We start from the raw sequence: 23,868 nt of genomic DNA, 5'->3' as shown, positions 1-23,868 counted from the left end.
GTATAATGTGTTTTGGGGTGTATTTTTACACATACTCATGCTGGGTAGGAGAAATATCTCTGTAAATGGACAATTGTGTGTAAAAAAATAAAAGAATTCTCATTTACAGAGATATTTCTCCCACCCAGCACGGGTATGTGTAAAAATACACCCCAAAACACATTATACTATTTCTCCTGAGTACAGCGAGACCACGTGTGACTTTTTTGCAGCCTAGGTGCGATAAGGGGCCCAAAGTCCTATGAGCACCTTTAGGCTTTACAGGGATGCTTACAATTTAGAAACCCCCCAAAATGCCAGGACAGTTAACACACCCCACAAATGACCCCATTTTGGTAAGTAGACACCCCAAAGTATTCAGAGAGGGGCATGGTGAGTCCGTGGCAGATTTCATTTTTTTTGTCAGAAGTTAGCAGAAATGGAAACTTTTTTTTTTTGTCACAAAGTGTCATTTTCCGCTAACTTGTGACAAAAAATTAAATCTTCTATGAACTTACCATGCCTCTTAGTGAATACTTTGGGATGTCTTTCCAAAATGGGGTCATTTGGGGGGTATTTATACTATCCTGGAATTCTAGCACCTCATGAAACATGACAGGTGCTCAGAAGAGTCAGAGATGCTTCAAACCGGGGAAATTCACTTTTAGCACCATAGTTTGTAAACACTATAACTTTTACCCAAACAAAAGAAAATCCAATAAGTGTCTTTTTATTGATCAAAGACATGTAACACAATACATTTTGCCAAAAATGTATATAGAAATTTTACTCAATTTGAAAAACGTCAGCACAGAAAGTTAAAAAAATCATTGTTTGACAACATTCATGTCTTTTTTGATGAATATAATAAAAACTAAAAATCACAGCAGCAAACAAATAGCACTAAAAGAAAGCTGTATTAGTGACAAGAAAAGGAGGTAAAATTCATTGAGATAGTAGGTTGTATGACCGAGCAATAAACCGTTAAAACTGCAGTGGTCTGAATGGAAAAAAAGTCTCTGGTCCTTAACCAATTAACTTTGGGCCATGTGCACTCCCGCGTGCCCCCGGGGCCGATTGCGCGCGTGCACACGCGCTCCCGGCCCGCGGTTCGTTAGCCAGGCAATCAGTAAATCGGGCTATGGTGCCCGATCACTGATTCCTCTCCCCCGCAGAAAAAGCGACAGCTTCTCTCGGAAGCTTTGCTTTTTCTGGCTCTAGCATCCCTCTAAGTGTACATGTTACGCTTAGAGTGACATCACTAAACAAACTCATGCCATCTTGTGGCCAAAAAGTAAAAATACACCGAAATGTAAAAAATAAATCACCGAAATGTAAACATAATCATATATTTACATTTAAAAATGACAATTTACATCCCACCCTCGAAAAAATACCCACATAAAATGTTTAATAAAAAAAACCAAAAAAAACATTACAATAAAAAAAAACATGTAAATATTTACCTAAGGGTCTAAACTTTTTAAATATCAAAGTAAAGATGAAATATTTCTATTTTTTTTTTTTAAATTAGAAGCTTGTAAATAGTGATGAATGCAAAACAGAAAAAATGCACTTTTATTTCCAAATAAAATATTGTCGCCATACATTGTGTTAGGGACATAATTTAAATTGTGTAATAACCGCGACAAATAGACAAATAGGCAAATACAATACATGAGTTTTAATTATGTAGGCATGTATTATTTTAAAACTATAATGGACGAAAACTGAGAAATAATGAATTTTTTCCGTTTTTTCTTATTTTTCCTGTTAAAATGCATTTACAGTAAAGTGGCTCTTAGCAAAATGTACCCCCCAAAGAAAGCCTAATTGGTGGTGGAAAAAACAAGATATAGATCAGTTCATTGTGATAAGTAGTGATAAAGTTATAGGCTTATGAATGGGAGGTGAACATTGCTCGGATGCATAAAGTGAAAACGACTATGCGAAGTGGTTAAGGGGTTTTATGACTGCAGTCCTTAAGTGGTTAAATGTGAATTCTTCTTTTAACCACTTCGCGTCCCTGGGGTTTTCCCCCTAAAAAACCAGAACAATTTTCTACATTTCACACTCCTCCCATTCATTTGCCAATATCTTAATCACTACTTATCATACATAAATGATCTATACCTTGTTTTTTCCGCCACCAATCAGGCTTTCTTTGGGTGGTACTTTTTGCTAAGAATTATATTCTTTTCTATGCATTTTAAAGGGAACAAGGGGTAAAAAATGAAAAAAAAGTCATTATTTCCCAGTTTTCAGCCATTATAGTTTGAAAATAAAAGTTGCTGCTGCAAGATAAACCCACACATTTTATTTTTCCATTCAATCTGGTTATTTCACCATTTAAAATTTAATCCTAGTACAATGTATGATTACAATAAATTATTTGGAAATAAAATGCATTTTTTCAGTTTGTGTCCGATTTTTATTGTTATTTTTTTCCTCGTTTATAATTCGATCCTCCCCCCAGTTAGCCAGATGTGCACCTACATATTCCTCCCTCCCCCATAGTTGGTCAGATGTGCCTCTGGATACCCCCCCTCCCCCCAGCCAGGCCTTAGTACCCCTCCCCCCAGCTAGCAAGATGTGGATATTTATCTATTCACCCCCCCCCCCCCCAAGCTGTCTGGTTGTGTCTATTCAGCCCCCCCTCCATAGCCAGGTGTGTGTGCGCCCCTTTAACCCCCCCCCTCTGTTGATCCTGTGTTGCTCCCCAAACAACCCCTCCCCCCACAGAGCAGCGGGGTTTCTTTAATGCTTCCCATCCATCCCCCCCTTGCAGAGATCGGCGGCGCAGGGAAGCTATGAAAAGTCTTACCTAATCTTGTTCCTGCGGTGGCGATCGGCTCCCCTCCATTCAGTACCGCTGACAGCCTCCATGTGCAGAATGGAACGGGTCCCGGCTTGATGACGTCATTAAGCCGGGACCCGATCCATTCTGCACATAGAGGCTGTCAGCAGTACTGAATGGAGGGGAGCTGATCGCCGCCACAGGAACAAGATTAGGTGAGACTTTTCATAGCTTCCCTGCGCCGCCGATCTCTGCAAGGGAGGGGGGGTTGTAATTACAGGGGATCGGGCTTGGGTGGGGAGATCGGACACCTGGGAGGGCATCCTTCATTAGTGTAGTTAGAGGGAGGGGGGTTGATGAGCCCAGGTTCGTGCTAGCACGCACGCTGTGCTCATTTAAAGGGGGAAACTTATAATCACGTCATGTGGCTTTCACAAGCCACTTGCAATGACGTGATTATACTGTAGCTGGGACAGGAACTGGTTAAATTATCCAGGTTGTTAATGATGTTTCAGTCCTTGATATACAGTTTTTCCTAACTGTACCTCAATTCTCCTACCTGGATCATTATTCTCTTAAAACTAATTTTGGTAACATTAACCCTGACTCATTAGTTGTCAATGGGATTTCTACAAAAACGGTTCAAGTGGTGAAATGGTCAATTTACCAAAGGATTTACTTTTACAAATTTAGCTACTAAAAACTAAACCAAAAGATGCCAAGGGGAAGGGTGCTAATCGATATTATCCTCTGTGCAATACATTACTCGGAAAAGAAAATAGGAATTTGTTGTTTTCTACACCAAAAAGGGGAGTAAACAAAATGACAGCAACGCTGCCTTAGTTGCAGAGAAAATAAATGTGCACATTCTGTCAATTTAATGAGCGCAAGACGAAATGTTAAAAACATGATATAATTATTATTTCATATAAAAAAGGACTTGTACATCAATGACAAATGTTACACCATTTTAAACAAAACTGCATTGTTTAGCTGCTGCTATATGCATAAATATTACTTTTTAACATTTATTGCTCTCACCATGTTCTTTTTGCTGTATTAGAACTTTTCAGACATGATATTATTGCTGTTGTTGTTGGCCTTGTTGTGGGCCAGGTATATGAAGCTGGGTATTCACTGATTGGACAGAAATCTGAAAAATAAAACTTAGCTATGTAATAAAAGTACACTTGCTGTAAATGCTTCTGCAAAAGTAAAAGGTTTAAATAAAATAAAAATAATGGTAAAATCCAACTAAACCAACATGCAACATTTTTTTAACAATTAGTAATATAAATGAATATAACAGTGTATAGAAGCAGACTAGTGTACAGAATTCATTTTTCATGACCCAAATGAACTTGGCATTATTGCACAGCTTACTTTCATATCCTGTCAGGATGCTGCTGCTAGGTAGGTAAAAAATGTGGGCCCATATAAAGTCTACAGTATGAAAACAATACATTCCTGACCACATAGTAGATACCATGGGCTCGATTCACAAAGCGGTGTTAACCCAGTTAGAGACTTTAGGCGTGATAACCATTGCACCACGCTGGTGAAAAGCCAGTTTAGGCTTGATAAGTTTAGGCGTGATAAGTTTAGGCATGATAAGTTTAGGCATGATAAGTTTAGATAAGTTTAGATCGCGCGCAAAGTCCCACATGAAAAGCAGCGCCATTAAACTTTATGCGAAGTGCACCAGACTTTGCTAGCGCAAAACTTTTGATCAGCTGTGCACTGCGGTGCTAACCGAGTTGGTGCTTAAACTTATCATGCCTAAACTTATCACACCTAAACTTAACATGCCTAAACTGAGTTTAGGCATGATAAAGGGCTTTTCACCCGCGTCCTAACTGTTAGCACCGCTTTGTGAATCAAGCCCCATGTGTCCACATGAGGAGGTAGGACTTGCAGTTCTCAGGAAGTGTTAAAAAAACTTTAAGGTTTCAGCCTGCCAAAGGGTAAATAAATAGTCAGCAGGACAGTATAAGATTAGATAGACAGTTGCACGGCTGTGCAATATTTCTCCCCTTCTTTCTTTGTAGTAGTTAAAAATCAAGTACTGTAATTTCCTGCCTGCTGGTGGTAGTGTTCAGTTGGACTGCCCTGGACTTCCATTATCCTCCAGTAAATGGCTGTATCCTGATTTTGGCAACCCTAGACTACCACCATCCACCAACAGGTGGCCTTTGATTAATTATAAGAAGCACTTCCTGCCTTCCTAATGCTAGGAATACACGGTACGTTTTTGCCGCTCGATTGAGCAATTTAGATGGCTCGATTGATAATTTCCGAAATGCCCGATCACCCGCCCAAAAGATTCCACGCTTGATTTCGCATAGGGAACAATGGGAAAAGATAAGAAAAACGAATGGAAGATAAGAGAATAGGGTGCAAAATTGAGCCGCAAAAACGCACCCAGGGGCGTAGCAATAGGGGGTGCAGAGGTAGCGACCGCATCGGGGCCCTTGGGCCAGAGGGGCCCCGAAAGGGCCCTCCCTTAACTGCAGTATTAGCTCTCTATTGCTCCTGTACTCATAATAATCACTTCTATAGATACTTTGAATAGTGGTAATCATTAACAAACTATTCCCCATCCCCTTCTTGCACCTCTGACACTGTAGTTGCCTTTGGTAGGTTTTGGTGCGCAATATTATTTGTTATGTATAGAGTACTTGGGGGGGCCCCATTGTAAAACTTGCATCGGGGCCCACAGCTCCTTAGCTACGCCACTGAACGCACCATGTATTCCCAGCATAAGGCAGTTTCTGTTCAGGTCTGTGGGTGGTTCAGGAGAACTTTCTGTAGAAGCACACCACCAGATGCTTCCTGTCACTGATTACTTGGACCATTTAAGAACAGCTTCCTCCTCCTACTAGTTGCCAGAACTTTGCTGCTCCCAGGCCTGAGTATTCTGGACATTCCTGCAACATGTTCCCTAATTCTGATCCTGTACCTGTACCCGCTTACTTGTTGTCGAACCTGTTATCTTGCCTTGACTCTGCTTTCTGCCTGCTTACTTGTACTGTACCTGTCTCTGATAAACCGTTGCTGAACCTCTTAGCTTGTCCTGACTTTGCTACAGCCTGCTCCTTCGACTATATCAGTTTGTTGTATATGTTTGTATGTATATTGTGTATATTGCCTTGTAAATAGTTAGCTATTCAAGGTATTTGGTTGTATGTATGCACATTGCAGGTCCTGGTTTGTTGGTGATTTTCTGTATACATAGCGTGCTAAGCATGTGGTTGAGTATAATTTGCATTGTCAGTTTTGTATGCACATTTCTGCACACTATTGCTATGCAATACAAATTATTGCACAATATTTCCTTGTCTCAGTGTCCATATTGCTGCAAACTGTGATCATTCCCTGTTCCTCTGTTCAGGCTTGTAACAGTAGTACTCCACTTTTTAACATTTATTTTTGTTTGCCAAATATACAAAGCATCCAAAAAGTACAAAAAATAAAGATTTTAATCAATGTTCATTACTTATTTACTAATTCTGTGAATTGCGGTCAACAAGCAAAAAGGAAAAAGATTTTTAACAACTTTGACAGAGGCAAATACATATACCATTACTGGCCACGAGGGAGAACGTTCCTACAATTGCGACTGCTCTAATTTTAGCATTTATCTTCGCCTTTGGTCACTTTACTATAAAGCTGTGTGCACATTCTGGATTTTCATCTTCTAAGAGGATCCTTTTTGTTCATCTTAGTCAAAAGTCTACAGTGAGCAGTGTTTCTTGCTAATTTTCACCCAAGTTATTTTCACATAGAAAATCCCGTTTTCGAATTCAGCGAATTTTCGCGAAAATCTTTAGAAATATTTGCATTTTTGACCAGCAGCGAAAATTAAAGAAACTTCGCTGTGTGCGGACACTTATGCCCTTATGCAGAAAAATTTCCGCAATAATCCGCTAAATATGCGCATCGGTGAACTAATACATGCATACATTCCACCTTCCAATGCGGAATTGTATACATATAAAAGGGCAATAATATTTCTGCGCATACGCAATGATCCGTATAGACGCAGTTACCGCACGCATAATTGACTACGCAATACATACGTCAACTACGCGTAGCGGGCGAAGCTTCGCATAGCGGTACTACGACTACGCGGAAATACGTACGCGATGAACTACGACTTTAACGTGAAAATAACAGGCATTAGGTGAAAATTAACGTGAAAATATTCTATCGAAAATTCGCCTGTCGAAAAGAAATTAGTGCTTTTTTCGGCAAAAATTCGGCATATGCTCACAAACCCTTTTCCTGCTAGCCACCAGCCTCCAACACTAGTCATCTGGCTGGTTGAAGTCTTTCCTGATCTGTGTGTGTGGGTGTGAGGAAGGCATTGTTTCCTGGGTTGGGCTACATACTTAATGGGTGAGAAAACCTTGCAGCAATGGTGTGGCCAGGGTTTAGTTGGCCTTTAAGTAACGCATGAGAAAATGTTGCTGTGTGTTGAAAAGCTATATGTGGGTTTTTTTTAAATTTTAATACATATGGTTTAGTTAAATTGTAACTATGGTGTTTACTAATAAGAATTAGATTTTTTGCAATGTGGATTTTGTAATCCATACATTGTTTCATATGCAACATAGTAATCTCCAATGGTGTACACAGATCTCCTGAAGTGTCTTCCAGGTGTCTTTACTATTATGTCTGCACTATTTTGTGTATCTGCATAAACATGTGCATGAAAATAAGAAAAAAAAATCTTTGCTTGTCTGTTAATGGATTATAAGGTTGAAGGCCAACTGTAAATATGAATAACAAAACCCACCTTAACATCAATTAACTATTTTTTGGGGGCTTTCTTGGCTCCTGTTGCGCACAACAGGAGCCCAGAGTAAGGACAGATTTATGCCCATGCACGGAAAAAGCAGAAGTGCACAAACACCCCACAAAAACGTGCATCAGCAGCCCCGTGCCCCACAAAAGCAGGGCCCTTTCCATTGTTCCCCAAGAAGGAAACCTCCCCCTTTGTCTTCGGCGCAGGGGACTTTGGGGTCCTCCAACACCCGAAGGATTGGAGGACACAGACCTGCCACATGGTTGCCCACTGGCCAGGGTCAGCTCCCCTGAGAGAGAGCCTCTAGCCGGGGACCGAAGCCCCCAGGGGACAAGTCCCCAGTGCCAGGAAGCTGGCCCCGATCTTGCAGCCAATCAATTGTTATTGATCATTGATTGGCCGATCATTGATCATTGATGGCCAACAGAATGTCTGAGTGTGCCTATGCTGCTTGTATCAAGTGTGATCATAATGAAGGTTATACAAGCAATGCAGACATTGTAAATATAATGCAAAGTGCCCTATTTGTGTAATGCGTTTTACATACTTTGGGTAGTGCTGGTTAGTGTTGGGCGAACAGTGTTCGCCACTGTTCGGGTTCTGCAGAACATCACCCTGTTCGGGTGATGTTCGAGTTCGGCCGAACACCTGATGGTGTTCGGCCAAACTGTTCGGCCATATGGCCGAACTAAGAGCGCATGGCCGAACGTTACCCGAACGTTCGGCTAGCGCTGTGATTGGCCGAACGGGTCACGTGTAGTGTTGGGTGAACATCTAGATGTTCGGGTTCGGGCCGAACATGGCCGCGATGTTCGGGTGTTCGAGCCGAACTCCGAACATAATGGAAGTCAATGGGGACCCGAACTTTCGTGCTTTGTAAAGCCTCCTTACATGCTACATACCCCAAATTTACAGGGTATGTGCACATTGGGAGTGGGTACAAGAGGAAAAAAATTTAGCTAAAAGAGCTTATAGTTTTTGAGAAAATCGATTTTAACGTTTCAAAGGGAAAACTGTCTTTTAAATGCGGGAAATGTCTGTTTTCTTTGCACAGGTAACATGCTTTTTGTCGGCATGCAGTCATAAATGTAATACATATAAGAGGTTCCAGGAAAAGGGACCGGTAACGCTAACCCAGCAGCAGCATACGTGATGGAACAGGAGGAGGGTGGCGCAGGAGGAGAAGGCCACGCTTTGAGACACAACAACCCAGGCCTTGCATGAGGACAAGAAGCGTGCGGATAGCAATTTGCATTTTGTCGCCATGCAGTCATAAATGTAATACAGATGAGAGGTTCAATAAACAGGGACCGGAAACGCTAACCCATCACAGATGTTCATTGTTCATGTTACTTGGTTGGGGTCCGGGAGTGTTGCGTAGTCGTTTCCAATCCAGGATTGATTCATTTTAATTTGAGTCAGACGGTCTGCATTTTCTGTGGAGAGGCAGATACGCCGATCTGTGACGATGCCTCCGGCAGCACTGAAACAGCGTTCCGACATAACGCTGGCTGCCGGGCAAGCAAGCACCTCTATTGCATACATTGCCAGTTTGTGCCAGGTGTCTAGCTTCGATACCCAATAGTTGAAGGGTGCAGATGGATTGTTCAACACAGCTATGCCATCTGACATGTAGTCCTTGACCATCTTCTCCAGGCGATCGGTGTTGGAGGTGGATCTGCACGCTTGCTGTTCTGTGTGCTGCTGCATGGGTGTCAGAAAATTTTCCCACTCCAAGGACACTGCCGATACCATTCCCTTTTGGGCACTAGCTGCGGCTTGTGTTGTTTGCTGCCCTCCTGGTCGTCCTGGGTTTGCGGAAGTCAGTCTGTCGGCGTACAACTGGCTAGAGAAGGGGGAGGATGTCAATCTCCTCTCTAAAGTCTCCACAAGGGCCTGCTGGTATTCTTCCATTTTGACCTGTCTGACTCTTTCTTCAAGCAGTTTTGGAACATTGTGTTTTTACCGTGGATCCAGAAGGGTATAAACCCAGTAATTGGTGTTGTCCAGAATACGCACAATGCGTGGGTCGCGTTCAATGCAGTCCTAGGCCGAAGAGGTCATAGCCTAGGGTCACAAAAACCTGTTTATTTGGGCAATTTCAATGGTAGTGATGCTGACGTACATAAATCTCAGCCATGGCCGTTAGCAACGTCTGAATTTCACGAAATGTCTCATGCAGGTAGAAGACATATTGTTAGACTTGGATTCCAAAGATGGGGTCCCTACATCTCTGCAAACCAGAGTTACAGGGGTCCAAAATTGGTAAAATCCCCCATAGGCTTTCATTGCCTCCCTATTTCACTTTCCAAAATCTCACATCTTTTCAAAGGGCAATTGCTCAGCAGTGGCAAATTTTCTAGCATTGTAGGGACCCTTAGGGGGAACATGACTGGTGAGTTTCGGGCCCCTAGGCCGAAGAGGTCATAGCCTAGGGTCACAAAAACCTGTTTATTTGGGCTATTTCAATGGTAGTGATGCTGACGTACATAAATCTCAGCCATGGCCGTTAGCAACGTCTGAATTTCACGAAATGTCTCATGCAGGTAGAAGACATATTGTTAGACTTGGATTCCAAAGATGGGGTCCCTACATCTCTGCAAACCAGAGTTACAGGGGTGCAAAATTGGTAAAATCCCCCATAGGCTTTCATTGCCTCCCTATTTCACTTTCCAAAATCTCACATCTTTTCAAAGGGCAATGGCTCAGCAGTACCAAATTTTCTAGCATTGTAGGGACTCTTAGGGGGATCATGACTGGTGAGTTTTGCCACTGCTGAGCCATTGCCCTTTGAAATGGTGTGAGATTTTGGAACGGTAAATAGTAGGCCCAATGAAAGCCTATGGGGGATTTTACCAATTTTGGACCCCTGTAACTCTGGTTTGCAGAGATGTAGAGACCCCATCTTTGGAATCCAAGTCTAAGAATATGTCTTCTACCTGCATGAGACATTTCGTGAGATTCAGACGTTGCTAACGGCCATGGCTGAGATTTATGTACGTCAGCATCACTACCATTGAAATAGCCCAAATAAACAGGTTTTTGTGACCCTAGGCTATGACCTCTTCGGCCTAGGGGCCCGAAACTCACCAGTCATGTTCCCCCTAAGGGTCCCTACAATGCTAGGAAATTTGCCACTGCTGAGCAATTGCCCTTTGAAAAGATGTGAGATTTTGGAAAGTGAAATAGGGAGGCAATGAAAGCCTATGGGGGATTTTACCAATTTTGGACCCCTGTAACTCTGGTTTGCAGAGATGTAGGGACCCCATCTTTGGAATCCAAGTCTAACAATATGTCTTCTACCTGCATGAGACATTTCGTGAAATTCAGACGTTGCTAACGGCCATGGCTGAGATTTATGTACGTCAACATCACTACCATTGAAATTGCCCAAATAAAGAGGTTTTTGTGACCCTAGGCTATGACCTCTTCGGCCTAGGACTGCATTGAACGCGACCCACGCATTGTGCGCATTCTGGACAACACCAATTACTGGGTTTATACCCTTCTGGATCCACGGTAAAAACACAATGTTCCAAAACTGCTTGAAGAAAGAGTCAGACAAGTCAAAATGGAAAAATACCAGCAGGCCCTTGTGGAGACTTTAGAGAGGAGATTGACATCCTCCCCCTTCTCTAGCCAGTTGTACGCCGACAGACTGACTTCCGCAAACCCAGGACGACCAGGAGGGCAGCAAACCACACAAGCCGCAGCTAGTGCCCAAAAGGGAATGGTATCTGCAGTGTCCTTGGAGTGGGAAAATTTTCTGACACCCATGCAGCAGCACACAGAACAGCAAGCGTGCAGATCCACCTCCAACACCGATCGCCTGGAGAAGATGGTCAAGGACTACATGTCAGATGGCATAGCTGTGTTGAACAATCCATCTGCACCCTTCAACTATTGGGTATCGAAGCTAGACACCTGGCACAAACTGGCAATGTACGCAATAGAGGTGCTGGCTTGCCCGGCAGCCAGCGTTATGTCGGAACGCTGTTTCAGTGCTGCCGGAGGCATCGTCACAGATCGGCGTATCTGCCTCTCCACAGAAAATGCAGACCGTCTGGCTCAAATTAAAATGAATCAATCCTGGATTGGAAACGACTACGCAACACTCCCGGACCCCAACCAAGTAACATGAACAATGAACATCTGTGATGGGTTAGCGTTTCCGGTCCCTGTTTATTGAACCTCTCATCTGTATTACATTTATGACTGCATGGCGACAAAATGCAAATTGCTATCCGCACGTTTCTTGTCCTCATGCAAGGCCTGGGTTGTTGTGTCTCAAAGCGTGGCCTTCTCCTCCTGCGCCACCCTCCTCCTGTTCCATCACGTGTGCTGCTGCTGGGTTAGCGTTACCGGTCCCTTTTCCTGGAACCTCTTATATGTATTACATTTATGACTGCATGCCGACAAAAAGCATGTTACCTGTGCAAAGAAAACAGACATTTCCCGCATTTAAATACAGTTTTCCCTTTGAAAATTTAAAATCGATTTTCTCAAAAACTATAAGCTCTTTTTGCTAAATTTTTTCCCCTCTTGTACCCACTCCCAAGGTGCACATACCCTGCAAATTTGGGGTATGTAGCATGTAAGGAAGCTTTACAAAGCACGAAAGTTCGGGTCCCCATTGACTTCCATTATGTTCGGAGTTCGGGTCGAACACCCGAACATCGCGGCGATGTTCGGCGAACGTTCGCGAACCCGAACATCTAGGTGTTCACCCAACACTAGTGCTGGTAAACCTTCATCAACACACCAGATATACAGATCCATAGGTAGACGATTAGTTTCCAGGCACATAAAACGAAGCACTTACTTTTGGCACAGGCAGCTTCCTCAGCAGTACAATTGTGTCGCCGTGTTTAGATTCGGTGCACTCAGTGATAGATTTGTCGCAGCTCAGCAAGTGTTTGTGCAACAGTATCACGATCTGGAAGCACCGACACGACGGTAATATGTTGGGCAAGTGGACATGTTTAATTGGCAAGTAAACATGAAGGAATAGGAAGGGTGGTGTTAGGTGTAGGGGTAGGAAGGTTAGTGTTAGAAGTAGTCAATCCGGTGGTGGCTCAGCACTCGTGAACCAGGCAGAAGGAAGGTGCTAGGTTCTCCCTGTGTACCAACAGGGTAACAATAGCAAGAAGTCTCCGACCCGCATAATTGCAGAACAAAATACTGAATTTATTGAAAAAAAGTTAAAACATGGGTGCTATTAGAAGCTACAGCACATTGTTTCAGGCTTTTTTTTTATTTTCTGGGTGGCTCATAAAAAGGCTGAGTAGCCTGAAACAGCAGGGTGTAGCTGCCAACAGCGCCCATGTTTTAACTTATTTTCAATAAATTCAGTATTTTATTTTGGAATTGTGTGGGTTGGAGTGATAGAAGTAGTGGCAATGAGGCGACTGTAGGTGTAGTAACAGTAAATAGTAGTTACGTGTAGTGGGAGTAGGAGGGTTAGAGTGAAAGACAGTATTAAGATGAGTTTTATATAAGCATTACTTTATTAAAATTACAATATCAGATATATATGATTACATTAATTAATACTATCGGTTACTTTCACCAAACTCATTAGCGTTTATGGTAAATGTACATGCAGAGAAGTAAAGTTGTGATACAAGAAGTTTCTCACAGAAACAAAAAAACTAAAATGATTAACTCCGTAATAAAAACATTCTATTTATATGATTCTTTCTGGGAATGTTCAAACATCATAAAGATTCCAGTATTAAATTAATTGAAATATATATTCAATATTGCAATAAGCAAGGATATCGGAACTTACCAATGTCTGAAACAGAAACTTCTTTAAGCGTCAGACCATAGACTGATGTTGCACTACTTTCGTTAATCTTCTTAATAATTTGATCATGCGCTAAAACAATGTTTCTACTATTGTTATACACCAACAGAGCCCATACATAATAGCTGCAAAAAAAAATAAAACACAGAGAATGGCAAATGAAAATATCATTTAAGCATAATAAAGTGTTTAGCACAATTCTTATTCTATTGTCTCTCCATTGTCTTATGGTTGCCTTCAGTATCTTCTCCAATTAGGGACAGTTGAGGTGTGCTATGCATTCGTGGCTGGCCAGGCTGCGCATTCGCATAAGAACCCAACTGAACAAGATACCATAGGCTACCATTGGAAAATGGTGCGGATGGGGAGGACGGCAAGGAAACCCATGGAGCACATGGAATTGGAGGAATCCTCAAGTAAGTATAAATACAGCAGTTTATATGTCTCAAGTTTCCTTTAAGTCCCAAATTCTGAATTTGGGTTTATCGGTTTGAAGTCTGAGCCATGTATACCATCACACTTTTACAGCATGTGCTAATAATACAGTACTATGTATAAGGACAAATAGTGCCTAGACAACATTTGTAGTTGAGAAAACCTATAAGGATGACCAAGCTAGGTTCCTCATTGTATGGGGGAGGTGAATAGCCTACAGATCACACTGGCAAATCTCTATGCTCCTAACAAGACAAATAAATTACACAAGGTTTACTAAAGACAGGTCCTGTTTGACTAACATGTTCAGCTTTTTATGAGGTAGTGAACGCTAATGTGTATATTGGGAATGCTGTAGATGTGATTTACTTGGACTTTGCAAAGGCTTTCGACACTGTTCCCCACAAAAGTCTGGTGCAAAAGTTGAGGCTGCAAGGACTGGGGAAGAGTCTGTGTGCATGGATAGGGAACTGGCTAATGGACAGAAAACAAAGAGTTGTGGTCAATGGATCATACTTAAAATGGGTGACTGTTAGCAGTGGGGTCCAACAGGGGTCTGTACTGGGTGCAGTGATCATCAATGTATTTATTAATGACCTAGTAGATGCAGTAGAAAGCAATGTTGCTATTTTTGCAGATGATACAAAATTGTGCAGAGTCATCAACTCTCAGGAAGATAGTGACATATTGCAACATGATCTGGATAGGATGGCTATATGGGCACATAAATGGCAGATGAAATTCAATGTTGAAAAATGTAAAGTCATGCATTTTGGTCGTACCAATGGTCTAGCACCATACAAAATAAATAGGATACAGTTGGGGACATCAAATTTGGAGAAGGACTTAGGCGTACTTATCGACAACAAGTTAAATAATCATATTCAATGCCATGCCGCTGCAGCTAAAGCTAATAAAATTTTGGGATGCATTAAAAGGGAAATAAAACTTGAGATGCTAGCATAATATTGCCCCTGTTTAATTCTCTAGTAAGGCCACATCTAGAATAGGGAACTCAGTTCTGGGCACCACATTACAGGAAAGATATTGCAGTTTTAGAGCAGGTTCAGAGACGAGCAACAAAATTCATAAGTGGGACGGAAGGTCTCACCAAGAAAGGTTAGATAAACTAGATAAACCCGCCAGCACGAAGCTCAGCTGTCTGAAGACAGCACTTCTACACTATGGTTGATGAAGAAGATGATAGCTGTGTATTCTATAAAGAACCCAATAAAGCCAGTATAACAGTAATACTAGTACTAGTAGATGCAGTAGTGAGCAATGTTGCTATTTTTGCAGATGATACAAAATTGTGCAGAAACATGAACTCTCAGGAAGATAGTGTCATATTGCAACAGGATCTGGATAGGATGGCTATATGGGCACATACATTGCAGATGAAATTCAATGTTGAAAAATGTAAAGTCATGCATTTTGGACGTACCAATGGTCTAGCACCATACAAAATAAATGGGATACAGTTGGGGACATCAAACTTGGAGAAGGGCTTAGGAGTACTCATCGACAACAAGTTAAATAATCGTACTCAATGCCAAGCCGCTGCAGCTAAAGCTAACAACATTTTGGGATGCATTAAAAGGGAAATAAAAACTCGATATGCTAGCATAATATTGCCCCTGTTTAACTCTCTAGTAAGGCCACATTTGGAATATGGAATTCAGTTCTGGGCACCACATTACAAAAAAGATATTGCAGTTTTAGAGCAGGTGCAGAGACTAGCAACAAAATTGATACGTGGAATGGAAGGTCTCGCTTACCAAGAAAGGTTAGATAAACTGGGTTTATTTAGTCTAGAGAAAAGACGCAATAGAGGAGATCTAATTAACATGTGTAAATACATCAGAGGGCAATATAATAGCTTGGCGGTTGAGCTTTTTGTCCCTAGGCCTTCTCAAAGGACTAGAGGACATGATCTGCGCATGAAGGAAAAACGTTTTAGCCATTTCCTTTATTTAGGAAGGGGTTCTTTACAGTAAGAGTGATTAAGATGTGGGATGCATTGCCACAGGAAGTTGTTATGGCAAACTCTATACCTGCATTTAAAGGGGGCTTAGATGCTTTCCTTGCGTTGAAAGACATCCATGGCTACAATTACTAGGTAATGCCTAATGATGTTGATCCAGGGATTTTATCTGATTGCCATCTGGAGTCGGGAAGGAATTTTTCTCTTTTAGGGCTAATTAGACCATGCCTTGTAAGGGTTTTTTCGCCTTCCTCTGGATCAACAGGGATATGTGAAGGAGCTGGCTGGAGTTGTACTTTGTACTGGTTGAACTCAATGGACGTATGTCTTTTTTCAACCAAAATAATTATGTAACTTAAAGAAGGGAATTCTAAGGAAGAGTGTTTGCACTTCCGCTGAATCTCTACAATGAATGCAGATGTAAAGATTTACTGTTAAATTCTGCCCTAGAGAATTGAGGGCATCCTGTAGTCCACGCTAGGAAACTGGCTGCGTAATGATTACCACTATTCAAAGTATCTACAGAAGTGATTATTACCAGCATAGGACCAATAGCTAGTCCTGCTGTTGGGGGAGGGCCCCTCAGGGCTCCTCTGGCCCCGGTGCGGTCGCAACCTCTGCACCCCCTATTGCTATGCCCCTGCTTGATGCAGAAAAGGTCTTTGATCAGTTATCTAGAGACTTGCTTTATGCAACACTCCATAGTTTTGGAATAGGAGATACCATCATCACTCGAATAGTCACTTGTCCTCACATTTTCCATTAGGGGATGGAGTAAGGCAGAGTTGCTCACAGTCACCTCTCCTGCTCAATCTCTGCATAGAACCATTTATTTAATCTATAATCAATGATTTGGAGATTAAAAGGCCTTCAATCTGACAGTCACGTCACTGGCAAGGCTACAAAAAATCCTAATTAATTTCTATATCTTTTCCAATTTTATAGTCAATGGAGAGAAAACTCTAAAAACACAATTGACAATATAAAAGGTATTTGTCAGTTTACTTGGGCAAAATCTTTGGTGAAATATTTGGGGGTGAATTTTGCCAGTGCTACCCTCTAGTGTTTCTGCCTTAATCCAAAGATTCAGGTGGATTCATGATAAGGCCGGCGCTGTTATCACTTTATTAGACCTTTATGTAGAAAATGTCTTTACCGGGCTATAGTTGTTGAGAATATTTAAAATTGTGGATGGGATGGGCTCCTTTAAATTATTACTTACTGACTATTAATATACAGCTCTAGAGACTTTTAGTCTCCTGTCTTTTAAGAATTGCCATTATACATTTTCCAGTACTGTAACACAGGATAATGCTTTTGTCAAACCTGTTCTCTTTAACAATGAAGTCATAGCAATCTATGCATGGAATACGCTGAATATAGCTTGCATAGAAGTACATCATTAACCCCTTCCCGACCACCTAACGCCGATAGGCGTTGGGAAGGTGGCAGCCCCAGGACCGCCTAACACTGAAAGGCATCATGAGTGGTGGGCAGAGATTAGCAGGGATCAGGCATCCCCGCGTTAGTTACAGAGCTCCGCTGGCAGGTTGAAAAACAGGGAAAAAAGCCTATAATCAGTTGTACAGCTCTGTCACTGAGCTGTCCCCAGGGGAGGCACACAAAGTGATCCCTCTCATAGGCTGATGCCTACGAGAGGGATCACGCTGACTGGATCTCGGGGGGAAGGGGGAATATACTAATATAAGATTAATAGGACAATTTATTATTAAAAAAAAGTATAAATTAATTAAAATATACCAGTAACAATCAGATGCCACCAACAGAAAGCTCTGTTGGTGGCAAGAAAAGGGGGGAAGATTAATTTATGTGCTAAGTTGTATGGCCCTGCAGCACACAGTTAAAGCTGCAGTGGCCTGAATTGAAAAAAAAAAACAGCCTGGTCACTACAGGGGTGTAAGCCTTGTAAGCCTATGGTCCTCAAGCGGTTAAAGCTAATATATACACCCAGTATATAGTCAGTATATAGTCAGTGTATAGTCAGTGTATAGTCAGAATGTGCCCAGTGTATAGTCAGTACATAGTCCGTGTATAGTCAGAATGTGCCAGTGTATAGTCAGTACATAGCCAGTGTATAGTCAGAATGTGCCGAGTGTATAGTCAGCATATAGTCAGAATGTGCCAATGTATAGCCAAACCCAATTGCTGTCCGCATAAGATAATGTGTGTATTCGATTGAATTGAATATAATCAAGCACAATCTTATAAAAGTTATTTTGCATCAGCGGTTCATAAGATGAATTACTATGGTTATAATATTCAGCAATACCTTTGATTTACGTTGCTTACATCTCTAACATATCTTTCATGATTCTTGTGTAAGCTACAGTGAAAAGAAAAAATAATGGTTACCATTAAGGAACATACTTCAGAAAATAATGAGTTTAAATTGATTTGTGTTTGGCCTAAAAACAAAACAGTGTATTGTACATATCTATTGAAGGGCTACTGATAGATAGTTCAACACAGCTATAACCAATTGCCATTGTGGTGATTCAGTGTATTACACATTCTGAGGCATAATTTAGACTGGAGCTTCTTAAAGAAAAGTCCTGGTCGGCTAATTACAGAGAAGAAACTCCAAGATTTATGACATTTATGCACCCGAGAAATAATTTTTTTTAGTACATTATTCTACCTGTTTTTTATAACGGCTTGCACGTCTCTAGCAGTCCTTACAGCAGCAGCGTGAATGCTAGAATACAAATGGATAAACATTATAGACAGATAGTCTCTCCCATCAGAGTTCAGACATAGGTGAAAACATGAGAATGAATAGAATTAGATGCAAACAAGCACAATATACATAGGAGTGTATTGGAATCAATTATAGTGTCATTCTGCAACCTTTTTTATTCTGTTGGTTATCTATGAATTCAGCACAATTTGATAAAGACAAAAAAACTTGTATACAAGCCAAGTCAAATACCGTAACTTATTTTCAAAGAGTGTTTAATGATCTAAAGGCATTTCACCATTTATAACCTCACAAATCAGCAGCTTTCATTGCCTTGGCAAGTAGGTTTAGCTGCAAGTGTGTGTAACACTGCTTTAAGTTTTCCAGCATTGATGCTCTGCCAGGCTCAGAATACCAAATCCAAGGATTCCAAGATCAGAGCTGCCAGAAAAGCAAGAATAACTTTGCATACAATACACATCCCAGATAACCATTCAAATCAGGATAAGCTTGGGGGAAGCCCATTAAGATATTAGTATGTTCTCAGGCTGTGAGTAAAAACTGGTCCAGCAAGAAGAAAGTCACATAAAAATAGCAAGAAAAACATTGCAGATAATTCCCTGGTGGCATCTGAAACCAACACTGCAGAGCTGCAAGAATAATGTGTTAACTAAATAGCTGTTGTGCTAAATAGATCTTAAAAGTATTATAGAACAAATTGAAGGTCAAGCACAAATCTGACATGACAGGTTCTCAGTTTCACTTTAGTGTTCTCTTTTTAGCTTTGGCTTTAATGTAGGTTTTAATTATAAGAAGATTCAAGCACTTTATTGTCATTGTGTAACACAACGACATTACGTTTCATGACAGTCTCCATGGTGCACAAAAGGAAAATAGTGATAGTAACAAAGTATGCCAGGTATTTTTTCAAATATCTAAACAATCACTATTTATGGTGCTGAAATTTGATTCTGAAATAAAAGGTTTTTTTTTGCTACAGTGTGCACTTTTTACCTTAGACTGAAAAACAATTAAAAGTATTGTTAATGGTAAAAGGTAAAAAAGGTTAATTAATATTTTTATTGTATAGCAGGTGTAGTCTAGCTAAACAGTCTATTTTATGGTTTTCATTCCTTTACTATGGTTTCCCTATTACATTTCATAATTTGACTTGTTCCCCTCTCTTATACAGATCTCCCTCATAGTAGTTCAGTGGCCCTCTATATGTTTCCTTATTGGTCTACTGTCCCTAATACGCATTTCTGATAGTCTAGTGAACCCCATAGGCGTCCCTGTAACTCTGAAGTGACAGGGACAGCAGAAAAAACACTGGTGGCATTCTACCTGAGGTGAGAATAGCAACGGTTGGAAGCGGCAGGAACATTGGATAGTGGCATCTGATAGTGGCAGAGTTAGGTATAGGGGAGTAGGTTAGTTTTAGGTCACGTTCACAATGGTTGGAAACTGCAGGGACATTGGTTAGCAGTATCTGATAGCAGCAGTGTTAGTGACAGGTACAGGAGGTAGGTTAGTGTTAAGGTGGTCACACACTATACAATAAAATGATCCGATTTTTCAGCAATTCGATAAAAACAATCATAACTCTCGAAAAAACGAAAGCTTTTTTTTCATTCGACTGAAAAATCCGAACGGATTTCCCATTTTCTTCGATTTATATCGATCCGGAATGCCAGATATTTCTCTTCAATTTCAACTAAAGATTGTATGGTGTGTGTTGGATTGTCAATGTATTACTATACACACCCTAGCAATTTTCTCAAGAGTTTCCAATTATTTTATTCATGACTGGGGAAAAATTGAACATAGGTGTGTGGTACATTGGTCATATTTTTGAAATGTTACAATCAGTCAGAAAAATTGATTGCAATTCTTAAATTGAACAGATATTTAAAAAACTGTATGGTGTGTGGCCACCTTTAGGCTATGTTCACAGTGGTGCATTGTGGTGCACCATAACGGCCACTTTGTAACCTAGCTTGCTGCATGGCAATGCACCAACTATAGCGACATTTATAATGCGGTGGGTGCGTTGCAGTATAATGACGTGCAGCATTGTAACGCACCGCAAAACTTGCATGACAACAGTAGGGGTGAAGTATACTTTTCATCGACTGTATGCTTCACTGTACCCAATGCACCACGCAGGCAATGTGCCACACTGCTTTCCTGTTGCGTTGTGTTACTGTTGTTACAGGGAATGCAATGCAATGGCCACTGTGAACCTAGACTTAAGCATTAATTCAGGGAAGGTTAGAGTGAGAATAGTATAAAGTAGGCTGAAAAAAGAATATTGGTAACATTACTGGATGCCTCTGCCACCCCTTCCCCCTTCCACGCCTGCTTCATCTGGGAAATGCAGTATAAGGCCACACCACCCAGGTCCAGGCATCCACATGACAACAGCAGCTGGACACAAGAGAGTCTTCTAGAACATCGCTGTGACCATTCAGACATCCACAGGCATGTTATCCACTGCTGACTTGGCAAAAAGGACTTTCATTAGAGGCTAGCTTAATCCCAGGCATCCACCCGCATCTAGTCTAGCTAGCAAACTACATTGGGGCCACTCTCAGGCAACACCGCAGAAAGCCAGAGTCGTTTCTGTTAAAGCAGGAGCCAACTTCCTGCTGTTACCTAGCAACACAAGGCATAGGGTGGGTGGCTGCGCCAGGCATTGCTGTGATTGTCCCATTCAGGTCCTGGCTAGTCCGGACAAGCTGGGGCCACTCTGTTAAAGCAGAAGCCAACTGCCCTCTGTTGCCTAGCAACTCAAGGCATAGGGTGGGCAGTTGCGCCAGGCATTGCTGTGGTTGTCCCATTCAGGTCCTGGTTCGGACAAGCCGTGGACACTCCACCTAGTCCTAAGCAACGCTGCAGGAAGCTGGCGCAGCTTCCATTGCAGCACAACCAGTAACACCACAGCCGCTGCACATGTCATCTCTTTGATGACAACATGGCTTATTATAACATGGGGGAGTGGGTGCCAGGTCTAGTCAGGAGGCAATTTATCAGCTGTCATTACATGAAGAGAAAAAGAGACACTGGGAAGAGGAGGCTGCTGGCAGGGAAAAAGGCACCTCTCCTGCATCTGCTTCAGCCCGGCCCAGATACCATGATAGGATGCCACCGCTACAACAAGTCCATTTGTCTTTGCTACTAAATATTCCACTGTCTAAATTATTTCAGACCAGGAGGAGCTGCCTACTTGACTGCCTAGTAGACTACTTGCATGCCTTCACTTTTTCAGGGACCTAACTAAATCTGGCAGTTATGTGCAAGATTACTAATAAGTCCAAAGGACAGCCCTGTGAGGTACTAGAGGTCAACAGTTGTGAAGTGCACAACATTTAATATACAATACATGTGAAGAGACCTCCCCACATGAGTCAGTGTGGGAGGCTCACATGCCCCACAGGTGTGCTTGGGTTCTCGCTGATCCCCCACCTCCCTAATATGTGAATCGTAGGGAGGGGTGTAGCTATCTCACACACATGTAGGGCTGAGCAGTGACAGATGCAGGTCAGTGTAAACAATGGGCAAAAGATCACTGCCCCATTTGGACACAACAAGGTCCTGTACAAAGTCTACTGCTCACTAAACTGAGGGAACAAAATTCCCAGCAGCAACAGCCCCAAGTCAGAGCTCAGACTTGGGCTGTTGCTGCTGGGAATTTTGTTGGTGGGGGGTCTAATGTCTCTATTGTATATTGTTGAACTATTGTTGTACACTATCTTTTCCTGACGAAGCCTTTCGGGGTGAAACATGTTGAAACTGGTGTCACTGTATATATTTGCACCCTCTTATGTTATTCCCTCAGTTTAGTGAGCAGTAGACTTTGTACAGGACCTTGTTGTGACCAAATGGGGCAGTGATCTTTCACCCATTGGTTACACTGACCTGCATCTGTCACTGCTCAGCCCTACATGTGTGTGAGATAGCTACACCCCTCCCTACGATTCACATATTAGGGAGGTGGGGGATCAGCGAGAACCCGAGCACACCTGTGGGGCATGTGAGCCTTCCACACTGGCTCATGTGGGGAGGTCTCTTCACATGTATTGTATATCAAATGTTGTGCACTTTACAACTGTTGACCTCTAGTACCTCACAGGGCTGTCTTTTGGACTTAAATTAGTAGTATTTTCCCCTGGTACTCCATCCGGAAACTTTTGCAGTTATGTGCAAGAAGCAAACACAAAGATCATTAGAATAATGTGATATATCAAAACAATAAAGGAAATAATTAAATTAATAATTAAAATGTTCGAACACCATATCAAAAGCATTGGAGACAATAATGTATCAAAACAACTAGAAGGAAAATTGAGGGTAAAAAATTACTGCAAGATAGATAAGAGATTTTGATTCATTTCTTTGAGCAACTATTCCAGTTTTGTAGAAATTTTCTTTGCATTGGTTTTGATAAATGTGGCACCATAGTTCTTAATCACTTCCCTACCCTAGTCATTTTACCAGTTCAGTTCAGCTCTGATTACTTTTGCAATAACTTTTTAAAAAACTAGTGACCTAAGCCCGTTTAAAAATGGCTCTAGGTCTGTCACCGCTACACCCACAGCCACCCCCGCCCGTCATATGCGCGCAACACCCACCCTCCACACGCGCACACACACATACACACATCTGCCCACTCTGCCCGCCGCCTTGCTTGTCCTGTGTCCTGTCTCAACGGCTGCGTCAGTGCTAGACATGCTCAGTAGCGCAAAAGCACTGACACAGGGACATGGTACGCAGGGACACTTGTATTTTATTAGGTAGGATTATCACAACTAAATCATCTAAATATTGTTTTATTGGGGACAAATTAGGCTTTGTGTGCCTGATATTTGATTTTAGTAATGACCTTATTTTCTATGTATTTTAAAAGGGAAAATAAGGAAAAAAAGGTGAAAAAATACACAATATTTCCACTTTCATACATTATAGCTTTAATGTAAATACAGTGGGATGCGAAAGTTTGGGCAACCTTAATTGTCATGATTTTCCTATATAAATCGTTGGTTGTTACGATAAAAAAATGTCAGTTAAATATATCATATAGGAGACACACATAGTGATATTTGAGAAGTGAAATGAAGTTTATTGGATTTACAGAAAGTGCACAAGAATTGTTTAAAAAAAAAAATAGGCAGGTGCATAAATGTGGGCACTGTTGTCATTTTATTGATTCCAAAACCTTTAGAGCTAATTATTGGAACTCAAATTGGCTTGGTAAGCTCAGTGACCCCTGACCTACATACACAGGTGAATCCAATTATGAGAAAGAGTATCCTCTTTCAATTTTTTTCTGAAGAGTAGCAACATGGGGGTCTCAAAACAA

The 23,868-nt window shown here is 41.5% G+C and overlaps 1 protein-coding gene across 7 annotated transcripts in view; it reads right to left on the bottom strand.

Moving 5' to 3' along the window:
* Positions 1 to 23,868, bottom strand: part of ADGRG6 (adhesion G protein-coupled receptor G6) — a 236,862-nt gene that overhangs the window by 62,880 nt on the left and 150,114 nt on the right. For all 7 annotated transcript variants that reach the window (XM_068232044.1, XM_068232047.1, XM_068232048.1 and 4 more), the window contains 4 exons: positions 18,471 to 18,527; positions 18,102 to 18,155; positions 13,375 to 13,517; positions 3,818 to 3,929 (listed from right to left, as the gene is read on the bottom strand). In XM_068232044.1, coding sequence (XP_068088145.1) covers positions 3,818 to 3,929; positions 13,375 to 13,517; positions 18,102 to 18,155; positions 18,471 to 18,527 — 366 coding nt within the window. The remainder of the gene's footprint in view (positions 1 to 3,817; positions 3,930 to 13,374; positions 13,518 to 18,101; positions 18,156 to 18,470; positions 18,528 to 23,868) is intronic.

This window comes from Hyperolius riggenbachi, chromosome 4, assembly GCF_040937935.1.
Source record: "Hyperolius riggenbachi isolate aHypRig1 chromosome 4, aHypRig1.pri, whole genome shotgun sequence".
NCBI classification, from domain to species: Eukaryota; Metazoa; Chordata; class Amphibia; order Anura; family Hyperoliidae; genus Hyperolius; species Hyperolius riggenbachi.
The sequence above is the reverse complement of the archived record's forward strand: the minus strand, read 5'-3'. Positions and strand labels throughout refer to the sequence as shown.